This window comes from Rhagoletis zephyria, unplaced genomic scaffold (genome assembly GCF_001687245.7).
Source record: "Rhagoletis zephyria isolate East Lansing unplaced genomic scaffold, Rhagoletis_zephyria_1.1 Rzeph_scaffold_03810, whole genome shotgun sequence".
Classification (NCBI taxonomy): domain Eukaryota; kingdom Metazoa; phylum Arthropoda; class Insecta; order Diptera; family Tephritidae; genus Rhagoletis; species Rhagoletis zephyria.
The window spans coordinates 32,445-51,119 of NW_016160893.1; the positions used below are offsets into that span (position 1 = coordinate 32,445).

The 18,675-nt window shown below is 37.2% G+C and overlaps 1 protein-coding gene across 1 annotated transcript in view; it reads left to right on the top strand.

Annotated features, from left to right (window-relative positions):
- Positions 1-18,675, top strand: part of LOC108369703 (putative mediator of RNA polymerase II transcription subunit 26) — a 39,532-nt gene that overhangs the window by 16,051 nt on the left and 4,806 nt on the right. The window contains 2 exon segments of the mRNA XM_017624870.1: positions 16,924-17,335; positions 17,421-18,023. Of these exon segments, the coding sequence (XP_017480359.1) occupies positions 16,924-17,335; positions 17,421-18,023 (1,015 nt within the window).

Genomic DNA, 18,675 nt, shown 5'->3' on the forward strand with positions numbered 1-18,675 from the left:
TATGAGAGTTGAAGTCGGTTTTTTTTTTTTGCTAAAAATTACTTGTTTATTAATATTATTTTGTATGTATGTTACCGCATAAATTTGGACCACGTCAACCGATTACTATACTTCTTTTTTTTTAGAGGGGAAAGGTGTTATCTCACAGGTGGTCCCATTCTAATTTGGTTTAAATCCGATCATTGGATCATGAAGAGATAACCGATAATCTTAAATTTGTANGTTTTTTTTTTATTAAAAATTATTTGTTTATGTAAGCATTTGTTGAAAATGCATTTGTTGAAAATGCAGTCACACATAGAAATGTAAAAGTAAAAGTCACTAGTATTTTTAATGCAATCTTGCCAACAGCAGTGTTTTCTGCATACACTTGCATCTTGGTTCCCTTCGTAGTATTTAATATTCAAAGTGTTGTCGTCACTGATGTCCAGAAGGTTTTCAAAAGCTAAATTTGTAATCCCAGTAGGTTTACTTTTCGGGTCACTTGAAAACGGGTTTGTTATTAAGCTGTAGACATCCTCAGAGTCCTCAGAGTCAAGTTAACGCTGGTAATGCGCGTTAAAGCTAAGAAAACAACTTTTACAGCCAATTTCACGAAAGCAGTTTAAGTGAAAAATGATTTTAATTTTTGGAATTTTATATGGAAATTGACAGAAAAGAAAAACTCATTTTCCATTTAAATTGCTGGTGAAAGCGGCTGTTAACAATTTTCTTGGAGTTAACTTCGAAGTTGCATTACTTTGTTTATGGGGGTTTCAGGCAAATTGCTAGAAATTCTAAAATATACTAATACTAATAATGAAATCTCGACGTGCTAGAAAAAACCGAAGATGTATTTTAATTTCGCAGGCCTCTGTTATCTTCGCTGCGTCATGCAATTCGGGTATTAAATCTAGTGGCGGCATCTTCCTAGTCTCCAAGGAATACCGACGGATCATACAGTGACTTCTCGTGACGTTTTCTGCCTCTTGCTTCATTCTAGACATCGCTCCTTTCGTTTTTTCCAACCACTGCAAATATCCGCACACTTGCTCCATTTCAAACCATTTTTCTGTACAAATTTGTAGATAGTTTTAAAAATTTCGTCACTAGTGTGGAAAGTCTCAAGTACTCCTCCGCTCATCAAAAGTTCTTCTTCGATTTGCATTCCGAATGGGTGCCTCACTAACACGAGAAGAACATTAAGTCCCACTACGTTAAAAAAAAGTTTAAAGAATTTGTCCGCACCACTAGTGTACTCTAGGCACTAGCGGCACCCCAGGTATACGCTTGCGACACCCCAGGGTGCCGCGGCACTCACTTTTTATGAAACGATACCAGCAAGTATAGGTAAATACTCGATACTTTTGTTGCGATAACAAGTATTTCTTTCCTCGATAATTTTCAATCCGACACCAAGTAAATATCGATGCTTTTCTCCGATACATTGAGAACACTATTGAAAAAACGTTTTTTTTTTTTAATGCAACGTAAATAAAAGAGAATGATAGCTTCAATTTGCAACGGCAACACTATTATTGGTATTTATGCAATACTCTCATGCAAATTTTTAATTTCCTTTCGGGGGCTTATTATATTTTTTGATCAGTTTAAAAACATTTCGGTGCGGTTGGAAATCCTCTAAAACCATTTTAATCATCATTCAGTAGTTATAGGACCATCAGTTCCTTGAAAACAATTGTTCTCTTGTATTAAATTATTTTCACTTGTACTAAATTATTAATATTTTTTAAATTTGTAACGATGGGTAATGCACTCAAGACTGATAGAATACCTGAATCTGAAGTATTTTTTTTTTTAATTCTAATAGGTCTATTCTGCGCTATTAACATAAATTTTGTAACCGGTAATTAAAGTGTCTGTCAATTCTTAAACCTTTTTCGCATTCTGTACGCTCTTGTAACCGGTCAATTTGGTTACCATCTGATGAGCTGGTAACAAAATATTGCCCCGTCAAATATGCAATACAAGAATTTCCAAAAATCTTCATAGCTGAATTGCTGAATATTTCCACTGCATTACTAACGTACCTAGAATCGCGGTGGCAAGAAGTGGTAATATTTTTATGGTAATACAATTTTCCGGTCACAAAATCTTAACGTGCAGAATAGACCTGTAAATGGTGGATCCAATATAGCGGAAGATTTTTTTTTTAATTAGCGGTCTCACTTAGAGTTCGTTACTCGTAGGGTTCCGGAGTCGCTGATTACGAATTTGAAGCCTGATAGGAAAACTTCGGACCCAATATGGCGGACGAAAAAGTCAAAACCGATTGGAACCGCTTAAAAATTTGCAATTAGGGATTTTTAAGGTCACTGATTATGAATCTGAAATCAGATTTTAAAAATTCAAAATGGAAGATCCATATTTGATATGCCATTTATTACGAAGTAACATCTCATCTCGTCTGGGTAACTCATACGCCATGTACGCGGCGGCCGCTGTGGTGTAGTACCCATACCGAAGGGCCTGTCGTCAAACCCGGTTCCACCCAAAATCAAAAAATAAAAAACAAACAAATTTTTTTTTATTAGCGGTCGAACTCAATCAGCAATCGCGGTCAAAGCGGTCAGCAATCAATGGCAAACATCCGAGTGTATTTCTGCCATTTCAGCTGCTCATAAAAATACCCATTTAAATTGTGCGGGTTGGTTCAAAAAGTGAACTAAAACCTTAAACCATCAAAATTATTTTTGGTTTTTATTAGGAAACGGCAAAAACAAGAAGTCATAGACATTTAAAATTTATACCAGTTCATATTTACGTCTCAACCAACAATAATATTTCATCAAAAGAGTTTTAGCCCCACACAATTTAATTCGGGCCTGAAAGGGATACAATCGCCGTTCGGAGTCGGCTTAAAACTGTAGGTGCCCGCCACAAATCGGAGGAGAAGCTCGGCCAAACATATGTGTAAGCGCCAATCTATGTAATGCATGTTCATTTTCGTCGATTGAAATTTTGGAAAGAGCTCTTGGCCCATTTTATTTATGTAGTTTCTATTAGAGACAAAATTAAAGAAATAAACATAAAACTATTCCAGTGGCCATTTAAATAACTCAAGAACACCTCGAACCTTGCCATTACAACAACCGCAAAAAGGGACTGTCGATAACACATTCCGACATATGTATACTGCCACTCGAAGGCAGACTTGCCCATTGTGAATGCCCTCTATGAGTACCAGAAGGAGGCACATCCTTCTAACTGAAGTTGTTCTATATTGTCGGTATGATGTTTGTTGAACCATATACTATCCCGGATGAAGCTGTGGAGCTTCGACATTTTCACCTCCGCTATCTCCCCAAAACTACTGAGCTGAGCATTGACACAGAAAGTTGTGAATCGATTCCTCTTCTTCATCCCGACAACTTCTGCAGAGGGAGTTTGTTGGTGTACGCCAACGAGGGAGCATTGGTGCTATAGCACAACATTCTGTGATGACGCCGGTAAGAGCCCTTGCTTCAGATTTGTTTAGCGTCAATAATTTTCGATGTTACTTAGCACGCGTTTACTAATAGCGTTTACTATCCACGCTCAGCCACTGCCAGACATGTAAGTGTACTTTCAAATGTTCAGTTTGAATTGTGTGCAAGCAGCAAGCCGATTGTCCGACTCTGCATTTGATTCCAACTACTTTAAAATGCATCTGGATTAAAACACTTTAAAGTCACTATGTTTCATTTAAATACGCGTTAAGTCTGCACTTCACAGATGCTTTTTCATACATCCAAGACACAAATTGTTTTTTTGGTAAAAAGGGTATCAAAATTCGAAACATTTACTCACTTCACTTGTTTCAAAGTAGTTTTTCAATTAGTTTGATTTTAAAAAAAGTCACTTGTTTCCGACTGGGTGAGTATGAGGCCTTATGTTGGACAAAATACGGAGTATAAAGGACCCAAATGGGGTCAATTAGCCTATATTTACAGAAGATATGTAATAAAGTAACCGATGAAGACTTGCGTGCCGCTTGCGCTTTTCTCCCAAACCCGCTGGGAAACCCAAATGAAGGTTAAAATTTAAAAACGAATTAATAAAATTTTCGCAAAATCTATAAAGGTCCCTTTTATTAAAAACAAAAAACAAAAAACTATGCGGCAGTTATTATTTTACGTCCTGTATATGAGAAAATATTAATAGCTGGAAAAAGGAGAACAAAAGAAGTACAAAACTAATAAAGGAGTACATTTCCATATATATTTTTTTTTGGAGTACAAGGGAGTACATTGCAATAAAAAGGAGTACGTGTACTCCCAAAAGCAGTACGTCTGGCAACCCTAATTGACACTCGAGAGGGAACATTAAAATTTACCTAAGCCAGAAGGGCCGGGCTATTAATCAAGCCTGTCATTAGTTTTACGATAAATATTATACCTAGCTTTTCTCTACGACTTGCGAGTGTAGGCAAATTTATGAACTTTAGACGACTAGTGTAAGGGGGGAGATTGTAGTCTGAATCCCAGTTAAAATCACGCAATGCAAAAAGCAAGAATTGTTTTTGAATTGATTCAATCCTGTCTGAATGAACCTGGTACCGGGGATTCCAAACAATAGATCCGTATTCTAGTATAGGTCTAACTAAAGTGGTAAAAAGAGCTTTTGTAACGTAAGGATCTTTGAACTCTTTTGACCATCGCTTTACAAATGCAAAAACACATTTGGGTTTACTGACTGTAATATTACTATGAAGGTTGAAATTGATTTGGGAATCCATTGTGATACCAAGATCGACGAAATTGGATACCTGTTCCAGATTATAATTTGAAATTGAATAAACAGATGTTGGAACTGCCCTTCGAGAGAAACACATAACTTTACATTTTTTAAGGTTAAGTGGCATATAATTTGATGTATTGTGGAACGATTTTCCGTCATCCTTTGTCAAATTTGGCTTGCAGACAAACCGCTTTCGGCGTTGTGCCATCTTCAGTGTCATTTTTCGTCCTGAATAGTTCGTGTTTCCTTCTGCTTTTATGTATTCGTGTTACTATCTGTTTTAACTGTCATTAGGTAATGCATACCCATCTAAGTGCGTCAACTTTTGTTTCATTATCTCGCAGATAGGTGATTTTTGGTTGCTTGTATTCGCCGGCGGGTAGAAATCGGTTATTTTAATGAGCTCAAGTGATTGGAATTATCCTTTAAGTGTCGCCTGATTGAGACCGCGTCCATGCACTTCTCATCCTCTTAAACAAATAATTGTGATGAATTTAGCTGCTGTCTTTTCTTTAAAAGTTATTATTTATTTTAATAATTTACTCGCACAGCTTGTTTACAGCCGCTTGCTTGTTGTCCAACTGTCAAATTCCGATTATCGACAACTCTACAGCAACTGACGATAGTTGCCATTCGAAATACAAATTTTCTTCCCAGTTGCGTTATCAGCTNATTCTTTAAGAGTTATTATTTATTTTAATAATTTACTCGCACAGCTTGCGTACAGCCGCTTGCTTGTTGTCCAACTGTCAAATTCCGATTATCGATAACTCTACAGCAACTGAAGATAGTTGCCATTCGAAATACAAATTTTCTTCCCAGTTGCGTTATCAGCTGGCAACCGAACCGTGGTTGTGTTGCTATCCGTAATCGACCCATTCATTTCTTGATTTTCGTGATTTCGCCAGTTTATGTTCCGTTATTTAGCAGGTAGGTGGTTTTAGGTTGCTTGTATATGCCGGAAGATAGAAGTCCGTTATTTTAATTTTCTTGGTTTCTGCGGCGTGGGTCTGTATCTTCGCGTTGGCGGTTTTTCCAGGGGTCTTCTCATGTTTTCCGTACAGCATCTTGAGTGGTTCAAATATTACATCTGATACGGTGTTTGTTTGTTCGTTTATAATTCTTCCTCGAAATGTTTTCTGCTTGTATATCTCCATGTTCTCCAATATGTTCAAACGCCGTCCTTTATGCTGTACGTGGAGGAGTTTACCTGTCTGAGATCCGTTTGACTCGTACACCCTAAAAATTTCGAGTAACTTGCGAAAAAATGGCAAAAAATTCGCCATTCACAATTTCTTTATTGAGTAGTGGAAACATGTTTAGAGAAATTGTTTTTGTATATTTTGCTTTAATGTTTTTTTTAAATCATTACTTTCAAAAGTACCTTGTATTTATGTACATTGTTGTTTGTGATGTATACTTTCCTCACATACAATTTAAAAAATGTTTACTTCAAAATTTGTCTGATTTAATAAGTATCGCTAGCTTAGAGTGCAAAGTTGCTATGTTCCCATTTGAAAATTGTACAGGAGAAGAAAAAACTTCTTATTGCTTCGAATCCAACATTTTGCCTATTTAAAGCAAAGCAAAACTCCGTACGAATCAAAGAGATTTGATCTTTATTAAAAGATTTCGAACTTTTTGGGCCTTATCGAATTTTCGGAGCTTTTTTTGGAGTTAGCAAATTTTTGCTTTCATTGAATATAAACAAGAAAACATAAAACAAGGACCTTTACCCTTTTCGAAGCGATGTATTTTTAATTTATCTAGCCTCCTGTATCAAAATATGATTTTTCATTAAAAGTGGAGTTAGTTTCGAGCTAAGCTAGCGATATGTGAGTTTTACAATCAGTTTATCGTTTAAATAGTTTTATTTCATGGTATGTTTAAATGCTTCCAGATATTGAATTTTTACTCATATTCATACAAGTTATGACTCAATGTGAATGCTGGGATAAATCTCGGGATCAGGGGATTACTTAAAAAATATCCCGAGATCCCGGGATCACAATTTTCCTCATATTTTGGCATCGCTAGTAAGAATACAAAGACAAATTAATTATCAGAAGCATTTTCTCTTATACACTGAAAAAAAGTAATAACAACTCTCAAAAAATCAAAATCGCTGCATCGAAAAAATCTTTTGAAAAACCGCATAAATTCAAATCCGCATAAAAAATACCGAAGTGTATTCTTATTTTATACTCTCCCAATATAGTGATGAGGGTACCGTATACATCAGCGTCCAACTGAAGGAGAGCACGATCTGGCTGGTAACAACATACAAGGCCCACGACAGCCAACAGGCTGCAGGAAGTTATGAAGGAGGCAAACCGCAAAAGACTCCCGGTCATAATTGGGGCCGACTCTAATTCTCATCACACGATTTTGGGCTCAAGCTACTCCAACTCCCGAGGTGAGCGTTTACTTGGTTTTATTATTTTATACAACCTTTCTTTATGTAACCGTGAGAACGATTCCACTTTTCTGACCTCTGTCAAAAGAGAACTGCTGGAAATCACCCTCGCGTCGGGCAGTTTTTCTGACCGGATAAGGGATTGGCGGGTGTCCAAACAGCACTCATTTTCGGACCACCCCAACATTAGTTTTAAGCTCACTTTCGATCCCGCTCCTTGTAACAGCATACAGGAATAAGAAACGAACCGACTGGATAAAATATAAAAATACGCTGTCGGCCTCTCTACAGGGATGCGATACTCACGATGAAGCGAGTCTCTCGAAGACGAAGGTTGTTTCTCTCGGTGGGCTGGACTCATTCTTCAAAAATGTATGAAGCAGTGAACTTTGGAACAAATGCCTGTAATGCTGTTTTCAGGGCCTCCTGCCTAAGCACCCTCCCGATGGGCAAAAAGAAACCAAAGTGGTGTAATCCTGAGATACCCGCACTGCACTTCGCCCGGTCCTGGCACCACTCATCCCTAGGTGTACCGGAACTATTAGGTTAACTAGGTGAACCGGTGTACGAAATCTTTCCCGCCGAACTACAAGAAGCTAAGGACATTCTGTGTCCTCTGCTTTCTTAGATTTTTGCAGCCTGCCTTAACCTAACTCGCATACCATACGAGTGGACAAAGGCGAAGGTGATCTAACCAAAAGGAGGAATGGCCACTCATGTGAAACCGAAAGATATCAGGCCTCACTTCATTATTTCTTAAATCTCTAGACATATAACAAATGACAACTTCTCGAACCAGCACGCATACTCCAAGGGAAAATCCGTGGAAACCGAACTTAATGAAATCGTATCGACAATTGAAAAAGGCGGAAAATAATGAAATACCCGGTCGGAGCTTTTCTCGATATCGAAGGTTGTTGTAGTTTTGTTAACATCTGGTTCACGGAATGTGGACTTAGCGTCAATTCTACCAAGACCGAAATTATACTCTTCCCAAGGAAGTATAAAACTACTATATCCAAACCTGCCACCGTAAACGGAGTGGCGCTTATACTAGGTTCACATATAAGTAGATTATCCTCATTTTCGAGCTTAACACCCTAATCTGTAATTAGAACAAGAGATTAGCCATATAAAATTCGTCCCTTGTTAATCTGTAATTATAAAATAATCTCAGATTTAACCGATAACTTTTCGGTGTCCATCCTAGTTTTATCGATTGTTTTTGCGAAAAAGAGGAGAAATACCAAATGTAAAAGTAATCAAAAATGGACGCTAGCAAGGAAAAGAAGTTTGTAAAGGTATTTTTAATAAAGTGTTAAGTTAAAATATATATATATTGCTTAGTATAGCAGAAAAACGTGATCACGGTGGCACAGAGAAGAAACACAAATTTTCCTTGAGATGTGAGAATAACAAGCACAACAAATTTGACGGCTTATTATCTGAGATTTGCCTGTGTAAACGGGGTGATTAAAAACGAACTTTGATTGAGATAATATTGATATGTGAACATACTTTTACTCTTTCAACCGAGGTTAAATACATTGGAGTTATTCTAGACAAGAAACTTGACTGAAAGGGAAACATCTAAGACCGTTCCAGGAAGGTCAATGCAGCCCTGAATGCCTGTAATAGGGCTATAAGCAAAAATGGGGAATAAGACAGCATAAGTAAATAAACTGGATGTACACAGCTGTGATAAGACCCATCCTTTTCTTCGGGGTCACCGTGTGGTGGCCTGTGCTAAAGAACACTTTGCCCATAGCCAAGGTGTAGCGAGTTCAGAGGACGGCTTCCACTTCATACTACACCTACCAAATCTCTGGAAATAATGTTCAATCTTCCACCTGTAGATCTCTACCGCAAATTTGGGCCGGCTGCAGTGCGGTCAGGTTAAAAACGATCCAGCCATGGAGAGACCTCAGATTCGGACACGAAAAAGTCCTTGTAACTCTAACGGATAGTCTACTACTTCTCTACTCTATTTAGACAACAAATTCTTCATAAGAAACCCAGAGAGGAACGAATGGGAAGGTGCCATTTATCCTGACAGCCGGGCTGCTATCAAATATCTTAAATCTGACGGAACATTGTCCAAAGTAGCCATAGAATGCAGGAAGACTCTGAACCTGCTAGCATCCTTGACTGTACTGTAACCGATTCTGCTCAAAATGCAAACACAGAACTCATCGAGGACGTAAATACCAGGTGGGCTGTGGAAACCACCAGCCATACTGCCAGGCCAATTTGGCCAAAGGTTTATGTAAAGCGATCCATCTCAGATTAGTAGTCTGGGTAATCACAACACACTGAGGTGGAGAGCATCAAACTTTATCTCTGTCATTGGTTCGCTATGGCCAAAACGCGCAACCAAATCTTTAACATGTCCTTTATTGGATAGTTTAGCCGACCTGAACCCAGCGAACGTTCTAGACTTGTTCTGCTATATAAAACGCACCCGGTGCTTAAGTTATTAAAGGAGGAAAAGAAACTAATGGCTTCCGTCAGTGGTACCACAACGGGCCTTTCCAGCCTAAATGTGTTCCGTGTTCTGCGCGATGGTAGCCACTCTAACCTAACCTAACTTATCGCGAGCCTTTGGACAACTCGAGCTCTTCGTCCGCTATAGGTGGCCTTGGTCTCCGATGATGGAAATTAAGTGGTGAGAGTTGACGAAGGTATTGATCGATTCTCGGTGAATGTCTATATTCTTTCAGGGAAATAATCTTGTTAAAATCCGTAAACCCCATTAAGTGTGAAGGGTGAAGGTGGTATATGGAGAATGTTTGAACCGAAAACAATTGGCTGCGTTGAATTCCACTGAGAGCGGGGAGAGACAAAGTCTGAGAAGGATAAAAAGTATATATGTATATAAAAAGACAAATATAAAAATTTAGGTTGAGATAGAGGGGAAGATGGAGGTGAATATGAAGATGCAGACGAACATGATTTTGAAGATGAATATTAAGGTGGAGATGAAGTTGAAGATGAAGATAAGATGAACATGAATTTAAAGGTCTATAATATAAAGATAAAGATCAAAATAAACCTTAAAGTAAAAAAGTTTAGCTCGGACGAAGCCGAACATTAAATACCCGGCGCAAAATAGTTTTTTCACATTTCCGAAAACTACCGCTACATAGTAAGCAAGGGTGGTTTTACCTCTATTACAACGAATTTCGGTAGCATATTAAATGAGACTTAATGGTCCATAATAATGATTTTCTTTTTGAGGGATTTTTGTGAGTATCAAGTTTGAGTAAATTGGCGTCCTTAGATTTCGAAATTTTGAAGTCTCAGCATTTCCAAAATTTACCGTTATATGATAAGTGGGCGTAATATTCTAAGATCCGACAAGGGCACGACCTTCACCCATCTGTTTAATGGATGAAATCTATTTTGTATGCAATTTAACATGTAAAGAAATATTTCGCGAGTGGGTTGGCTCAAAAAATCATGGCCAGGATAATTTTAATTAAATGTTAAAAAATTATTAATACTTTTTAAAATTTTTTCTCATTTGTTAACCGATTAAAAAAGGAGGTTATCATTTCGTCGGAATATACATATATATATTTTTTTTTATATTATGTTACCGCATAACTTTTTGCATCGGAAAGGTGGTACCTCAAGGATGGTCCCGTACCAATTTTGTTTAGACCCGATAATTGGATCGTGGAGAAATTAACGATAATCTTAAATTTTTATATGACAATTGAGGTCGGTTTTGTTTTTTGCTTAAAAATTACTTATTTAATGAACAAATCCCAGCAAAAAATCGGTAATCGCTTTTAGTGGAAATGTGTTCTAGAAGGCATAGCGTTGTAATGCCTTGGAATTTTTTCGCTTCTTTTAGGCATTGTCGGTAATGCAAAGTAGAATATTTTATTTATTTCGCTTCTTTGTTTCATTTTGGGGAATGCAAAGTAGAATGTCCTACAATATTTTATTTTTTTCGCTTCTTTGCTTCATTTCAGGGCATGCAAAGTAGAATGTCCTACAATATTTTTTTTTATTTCGCTTCTTTGCTTCATTTAGGGGAATGCAAAGTAGAATGCTGCATCGTAGTCAGCTGAAAAATAGAATGAATATCCAAAAAATCTTTTTCTACCGTTAGTTTCTGTGGAAATTTGTCTCGCATAAAAATCATGTTTTGCTTTGTTCAATTTGCAGCGAAGTTGAAGTCAGTCAATGAAGTGAAGTACATGAGTGAGGAAGTACAATTTTAAGCTTAATTAAATATGCATGTATGTACATACCGATTTTTAAGTAAAATCTAAATACCTAAATACATACATATGTATGTATAAAAACTGATTTATAAAAATTTTAATTAATTTTAATCTTTTAAGACATTTTCTGATTTAATATAAATTAGTATGTACTCATCTGGGCATTTTACATTAGTTTCTCTGTAAGGCATTCTTTGTTCGCTTCTCTGGATTCTGTTTATCCATGCGTTCTCCCTTCGTTTGAAGGTAATGCTGCGGGTAAGGGATTACCGCCAATGACATGCCCATGTTAAAATAAGGCCTTCCTGAAGCGAAAGGGTAAGCGATTCCCAACGCCTAGCTCGTTTCCACTTTCGCTTCTGTGGTAATCGTGTTTTTTGCTGGGAATTATATACCAATCGAAAGTATCAAGCCTATTGAATGTGAAAACGTTGGGTTGTCTATTTTTTCCTGGCCTACCTATCGGGCTAGCTGGTATAACCAGGTAGGTAATACTAGTAATTTTTACTCATCTGTTTACCACATTCTATAGGCTTTATAGTTTTGATTGGTATAAATGTAATTTGTCCATTAAACAAATAAGTGCAAGGTTAAAAAATATATATATTTTGGTATATTTAATTAAAAATATCCTGGCCAGGATATTTTTAGCCAACCCACTCGTGAAATATTTCCTAACAAGTTAAATTTCATCCATTAAACAGATGGGTGAAGGTCGTGCCCTTGTCGGATCTCCTATGATAATTTAAATCCGATTTCAAAAATTTTCAAGGTTTTGCTTTTATGTGTCAAGTGCAATAATTTTACCAAGTTTAGTGCAAATTGGTCGAACAGTTACCGAGATACACAAATTCAAAAATTCGCTTCAGTATTTACCGATTTATCGAAGATTTCGTATTTCTCTAAATTACTGATATATGGGATGTGGGCGTGGTTATTGCCCGATTTTAAATTTGTAGCCGTTTGATATCTTTTACCAGGACTAATAACTGTTCAAGTTTAGGAGAAATTGGTAAAGCGGTTGCGGAGATATACACATGTAAGAATAAGTAAGCGGGGCTACGCCCATTAAAAAAAAAAAAAATTATAATCATGCAATTTGAATTCAAAGTAGAGCTCTCGACTTTGTTCGCACATTTTCAAACAGCCCGGGTATATGAGCAGCGAGTACTCGCACACTTGTTCAATGCTCATTACTCGAAAATTTTCGAGCATGAGCTCGAGCAATTCGAGTTTTTTCGAGTAATTTGAACAATGTTTTTTTTATTATATTGACATTTTTGGTAGAAACTTTTTAAATTTTTCAATTATTGATATATAATGCAAGGATTGTTACATTGATATTTAATAATATAATTTATTTAACATGAATTAGAAAGCAGCTGCTGACAAATACAATTTACAAATTTTCTTTTGTTTATGAAATTGTTCAAAAACTCGAAAATTTTGAACAAACATTTGAGCAGTTGAGCAATGAACGAGTTTCGAGCGAGCATCGAGCGAGCATCGAGCTACTCGCATTGCTCGATACCCGGGTATCTAGAGCTCTAATTCAAAGTGGGTTTGGTTGAAATTCACTCGGAAGTGAATTGCAGAACCTGCCTGAGTATTCTTATTTTCCACCTAAAAATTGTGTAAATACCAATTTTGAGTGATGAAGCTTGAGTATATATTAAAATCGTATTTCTGAAAATTACCATTATATGGGAGGTAGGCGTGGTTTTAGTAAATGCTTGGCCAATTGCGTACCGCTAGTTTCTACGTAAAAGGCAATTGCTATAAATTTTTCTCTTACATGTTGTCTAAGCATATAGCGAATACCAACAAATTTGGTTCACTTTCTTTCGAGAAACGTTGTGAATCGGTAATGAAAAGATAATTGTTTACTATAGTTTCGTTTGACAAGTAACTTTGGCAAATTTGGAGTTTTTATACAGGGTGGGCCAAATGAGACCTTCCAGTGTAGCAAACATCATTCATTCACCTGGATTATCTGAGTATAAATTTTCTCCCCAAAAAATTATCCTGAAGAAATTTGGCGTCTGGCCTCTTCGTGTGGGATTCATTTGCAGCTGATGTCGTGATGGATTAACAACCCAAGCCGATGAAAACATCCAATACATCTTAAAGCATAACAATGCCCCATTTCATGTACAAAGCCTTATGCTGAAGAATTGAAAATGCTTTGGGAACTCTACCCAAAAGCGTTTATGAAGAAAAGAAACAATTAATGGGCCTGTTATGTATGGCAGCTGTGGTATGTATAGCGATTCATCTCAGTATACAGAAAAGCGCAGACAACATCCAAATTTACTTTTTTGGCATGTACATTTTGAAGTAATTGGCATCTTTGCTCCAATGTGTTTACCAATTTATGTAAACAAATAAAAAAAGCCGTCATGAAACAAACAGAAAATTGCGCTACTAGACTCAATAGCCGACAGTCAGCCATACGTAATGCGAATCTTAGTACATATATGGTTGCCCATTAACTATAAAAACCTTAGCTTTGCACAGGTATATCGGGAAACCATTCAAGTAGCAGTTACGAAGCTTTTGGTAGACAAACATTTCGGCCTTGGACCTTGGGCTCAAAAACAATGTTCTAAACTTCAAAAAACCAGAGTGTCTAGCAACTCAAACAAGCGCGTCATAATACCAAATGAAAATTTGTTCGAACAGCTCAGACCCCAGTTGACGATTGAGTTTAAATTATAACAAAGGGCCCTTAACCCTTTATGCCCGCTATTTATGTATGAGTGACCCATACGTTTCTATTAGATGCCCTATGATGCTGTCTTACATGCGCATCATATTACTAATTGTTCTTCTTGTGCTTTCTACAATAATTTGCATATCGTAATTAAAATAAGTAGCGGAAATTGTTATTGAAGCAATTATGTGTGCATTAGCAAATATTTCACTGACCATCGCGCTATAAAAAATGCCATGTGTGCGTGTGCATACATACATACATATATGTATGTGTGCATATGTAAAGACCTGATCACACTCATTTGCGTGTTTTGGGCGTAGTAATTAAAATACTTATTGATGAAAATGAATTTCCTTTGCCGTAATTGAATACTTGCCTGTGCTGCTTTAAACAACTGCTGGTGAAGAATTAAGAGTTTAGTGCAGTCGCTGAAGTGATACCCTGCAAAAATCGTTGGACCATGTAGTCTATTTGTGGTATATTGGTGTACTTACAAAAGTGTTCCTCTGTCATGCGGTAGCGGACCAACACGTGTCTCTGCGCCAGCTTATTGTTTGTTACCCGATCACTGCTCGTGTTTTAACGAAATGTGATTGAAGTGGAGCATTTGAAGGCACATTTGCATGTCTGGCTGTAGCTGAACGTGTTAGCTCCCAGCATGTTTGGGTTCGAATGCCGTCAGAGGCAACATGTAATTTTTAATTTTTATTTTGGTTTTTATGAATTTCGAAAAAGCATCTGCGAAGTGAAGTACAAAAGCGTGTACAAACGAAAAAATATAACAACAATGCCATTGTTAATATGTTGGAGTAGTTTTGTGCTACACTGATGTAATGCAGGGATGGAGTATATGGTCCTGCCCTAGGACATCGCAATGTTAATTGGACCATATTTTTTAGATGAATTGTGGTTAATTTTGGAACTCCTTGGTCCTTAGGGAGTACTCTTTACAAGCATGCATGGAGTAGTCGCGATTTTTGCAGGCGCAGTATAAGTATGTACATGTGTACGTATTTATGTAGAAGAATCTCTTGAGATTAATAGGGTGGATCAATATATTGAGCCCTTAGGGTTGCGTAAATCCAACGGCTGTGCTTAGTTTTTGGTTTCAAAATAATCTAGGTAAGGCGGCATCTTTGGCCATTGTGAATGTTTTCTATGAATATCAGGAGACTGCAAATCCCTCTTGACTGGGCTATAGCAAAGTCTCATTATAGGTCTGTTAAAGCATTTGCTTCAAATTCGAAATACAGCTTAACAATATTAGGAGAAATATACCTGCTAAAAGGATGTAATAGGTGGCTTCAGAGCCAAGTTTGTATGAACCTATTCTCCCTTCTGTTGCTATGAATTATAAAATTAGCCAACAATATTATTGACCTAGACGATCAAGAGATGCTGATTGACCTAAACAACATCACAAGCAAAAGTAAAAAGTGTGTGAAAAATGTGAGATAGTCGAATTTAGACACCTGTTCGATACTAGTAAATAATTATTATTAGATCATAAAGCACTGTAAGGGAGTTATCCGCTTCTCTGATCTACATTTCCGAACCGTTTTCTGTACAGGCTATACAGGGTTACGGACAACATCGTCTTATAAGGGCATTATTATTTGGATGATTACAGCTTAATTTAGTTATATTTCATGCCGTCCAAAACTTAACGGGTTTCGAAATATTTAATTTTAAAGATTACACTGGATTACAGCAAAAATGTTCAATGGATGCCACTATCCAATTCCTATAAATTCAGCTTAAAACAAAAGGTAGTTCCACTTAGTCACTTATATCACATAAACCAATTTAACAAACTAAAAATGGAATACGGCAAATAAAACCGAACAAAATTCTACATAGACTGTATTTACATCACTTTTCGATAGGTCGATAGTTTCTAACAAATTANAATATAAAAAAAAATTACTTTAACAACATTATAAAAACCATGATAAAAACATTAGAAGGTAAAACCATTCTCTCAATTCGTCGGCCATGATTTTTTTCTGACGTTTGCAAACATTTTAAAATCATATAAAATTGAAAATAAAAAAATGAAATTGTTCACAATTGTTGTTGTTTGAGATTAAAAATGAGAATTTGTGTGTGAGCTTGAGTACGAACAAGGCGAATTTATATAANAAAACATTACAAGGTAAAATCATTGAGAGGCAGTCTGACGTTTGCCTACATTATAATCAAGGCGAATTAATATAAGGTGATAGCAGGAGTACAAAAACAAAAATTTACATGTATTTTGTTTTTGCTTTGGCGGCATAAACTGTCAAAATCTGTAAGAGTGTGTGTGGAAATTCAAACAAAATTTTTCAATTTGACATAAGAAGCCGTGAGGCGAAACACATACACAAAATCAGCTGATCTAGTAACACCACCTTTTATAAATTCGCCTTGAGTACGAATTTTAAAATTATAATCAATTCGAATTTATATAAGGTGGTGTTACTAGCTCAGCTGATTTTGTGTATGTGTTTCGCCGCACGGCTTCTGATATCAAATTGAAAAATGTTGTTTGAATTTCTACACACACTCTTACAGATTTTGACAGTTTATGCCACCAAAGCAAAAACAAAATACATGTAAATTTTTGTTTTTGTACTCCTGCTATCACCTTATATTAATTCGCCTTGATTATAATGTAGGCAAACGTCAGACTGCCTCTCAATGATTTTACCTTGTAATGTTTTTATCATGATAAAAACTGTTCTTGTCCTTGGAAAAATTGAAATTGAAAAAATGAAAATTGTTGCAGCTTTCTTTCTTAGTAAATTTTTTTGCTTCTCTATTAAATGTATTTCTTGTATTTTTCTTCCGCAAAGGTGCGCTGTCCGCCAGTTCGAGCCTTATACCCGGTGGTCATTGCCGCGACTACAATGGAAAACTCTACGAAACCGGCATGCATTATATGCCCGGTCCGGACTCGTGCCGCCTCTGCATCTGCGATAGTGGTCTACCGAAGGCTTGCAAAATGGTGCTTTGTGAGGCGTTCAGCAAATGCAAATCATTTCAAGTGGGAAACGGCAACAATTGTTGCGAGGTTATCTGCCTCGATGATCAGTTCACAGATGGCAGCACTGACTTCGGCATTTGACTGGTAGCTAGTGGCATTACTGCCACACTTTCATTGTCGTTACTCTTCTTTCTGGTAAATCGTCTTCGACAGCGTAAGATACGTGCACGCGAGAGTCGACAGAATGCCGAAGATCAGCGCAGTATTGTCGGGAGTATTGGGTAAGTGTAGGATTGGGTAGCTAGCGAGCGAGCAAGTAAGATGCTATTAAATGCAAACATTGAATTTTGTCTCCGCTCTTTACAGCTATATAGCCGGCAATATGGGTTACATGGAGGGCAATATGAGTGGCATGGATTATTCCTATGCCAGTGGCGCTTCACACTACCCACTTTGGAAGCCGGCTAGCGGTTATTTTCCGCGCGGCGAAGCTCCACCACCATATGAAGAGGCTGTGGCTATTTCCCAAGCGGAAGCTTTAAGTGCACAATGTACAGTTAGTGTGGCACCGACAGCGCATCGAGCAATGGGTCTCAACAATGCCTCTGTTGCACCGGTGGAGTTGACTACAGAAATGCGACGCAATATGCAGCAGCAGCAACAACAACAGCAGCAGCAGCAGCAACAACAGCAACAAGCCTTGGCGCAACAGCATGCGATACATTTGCATCAGCCGACGTCCCATCACAGTGTTGTTGGAGGTGTCAGTGGCAGCAGTGGGACCGTTTCTGGCATGCCTAATAGTAATCATCATGTTGGTGCACTGACATCTACCGCCCAGCCACAAAATCATCAACAATCGCACAATCAAATAACTCAAAGTACAACCAACCTGATTAATATTAATATCAATAGTGGCGGCAACGTAACCACAATCGCCACGGGCGAAAATCACCAGCCACCATATAGGTAAGATCTTATGTGAACACATATTGCTCATTTACTAAAAATAAGCACAGTTTTTAAAAAGCGGAATATTTAAAGTTGTGTTGCTCCTTTTTCCGGGATTATAATGGAAGTAATTGGACCGGGTAAACTGTCACTTAACTATTCAATGTATGTAAAATGAAGGCGAATAGTTATAATCAGGGAACGGATTTTTAGGACCTAAAAACTTATAAAAAAGGCAAAATAAACTAACGAAATAGGCTAGAAAAGGCAAAATAAAATAGCGAAAAAGGCAGGAAAAGGCACTAGGTATTGCAAAAAAAGCAAAATAAGGCACTAAAAAAAGACAGAAAATACGAAGAACAAACCAAAAGTACATTTATTACAGAAATATTTATATTAAAGTAAAAACATAATCAAATCGCTCAGAGAAATTCGTCGGAAGAAAGTTCGCTGCCAAAATTAAAACACACTGCAGTATATGAGATTTCCCACAACCAAAGCGACGACGAAGTTTGTGTTTGAATGTTGCGGCGAACATCACCCAGCGGCATCGCTCCGATCGACGAAATTCGCGCAGCGATTTGGTTCTGTTTATACTTTTACAAGTAAAAAGAGACAAAGTATGAACTAGTTTCAATATATGAAAAATTTGTACTTTGAATCTTTGACT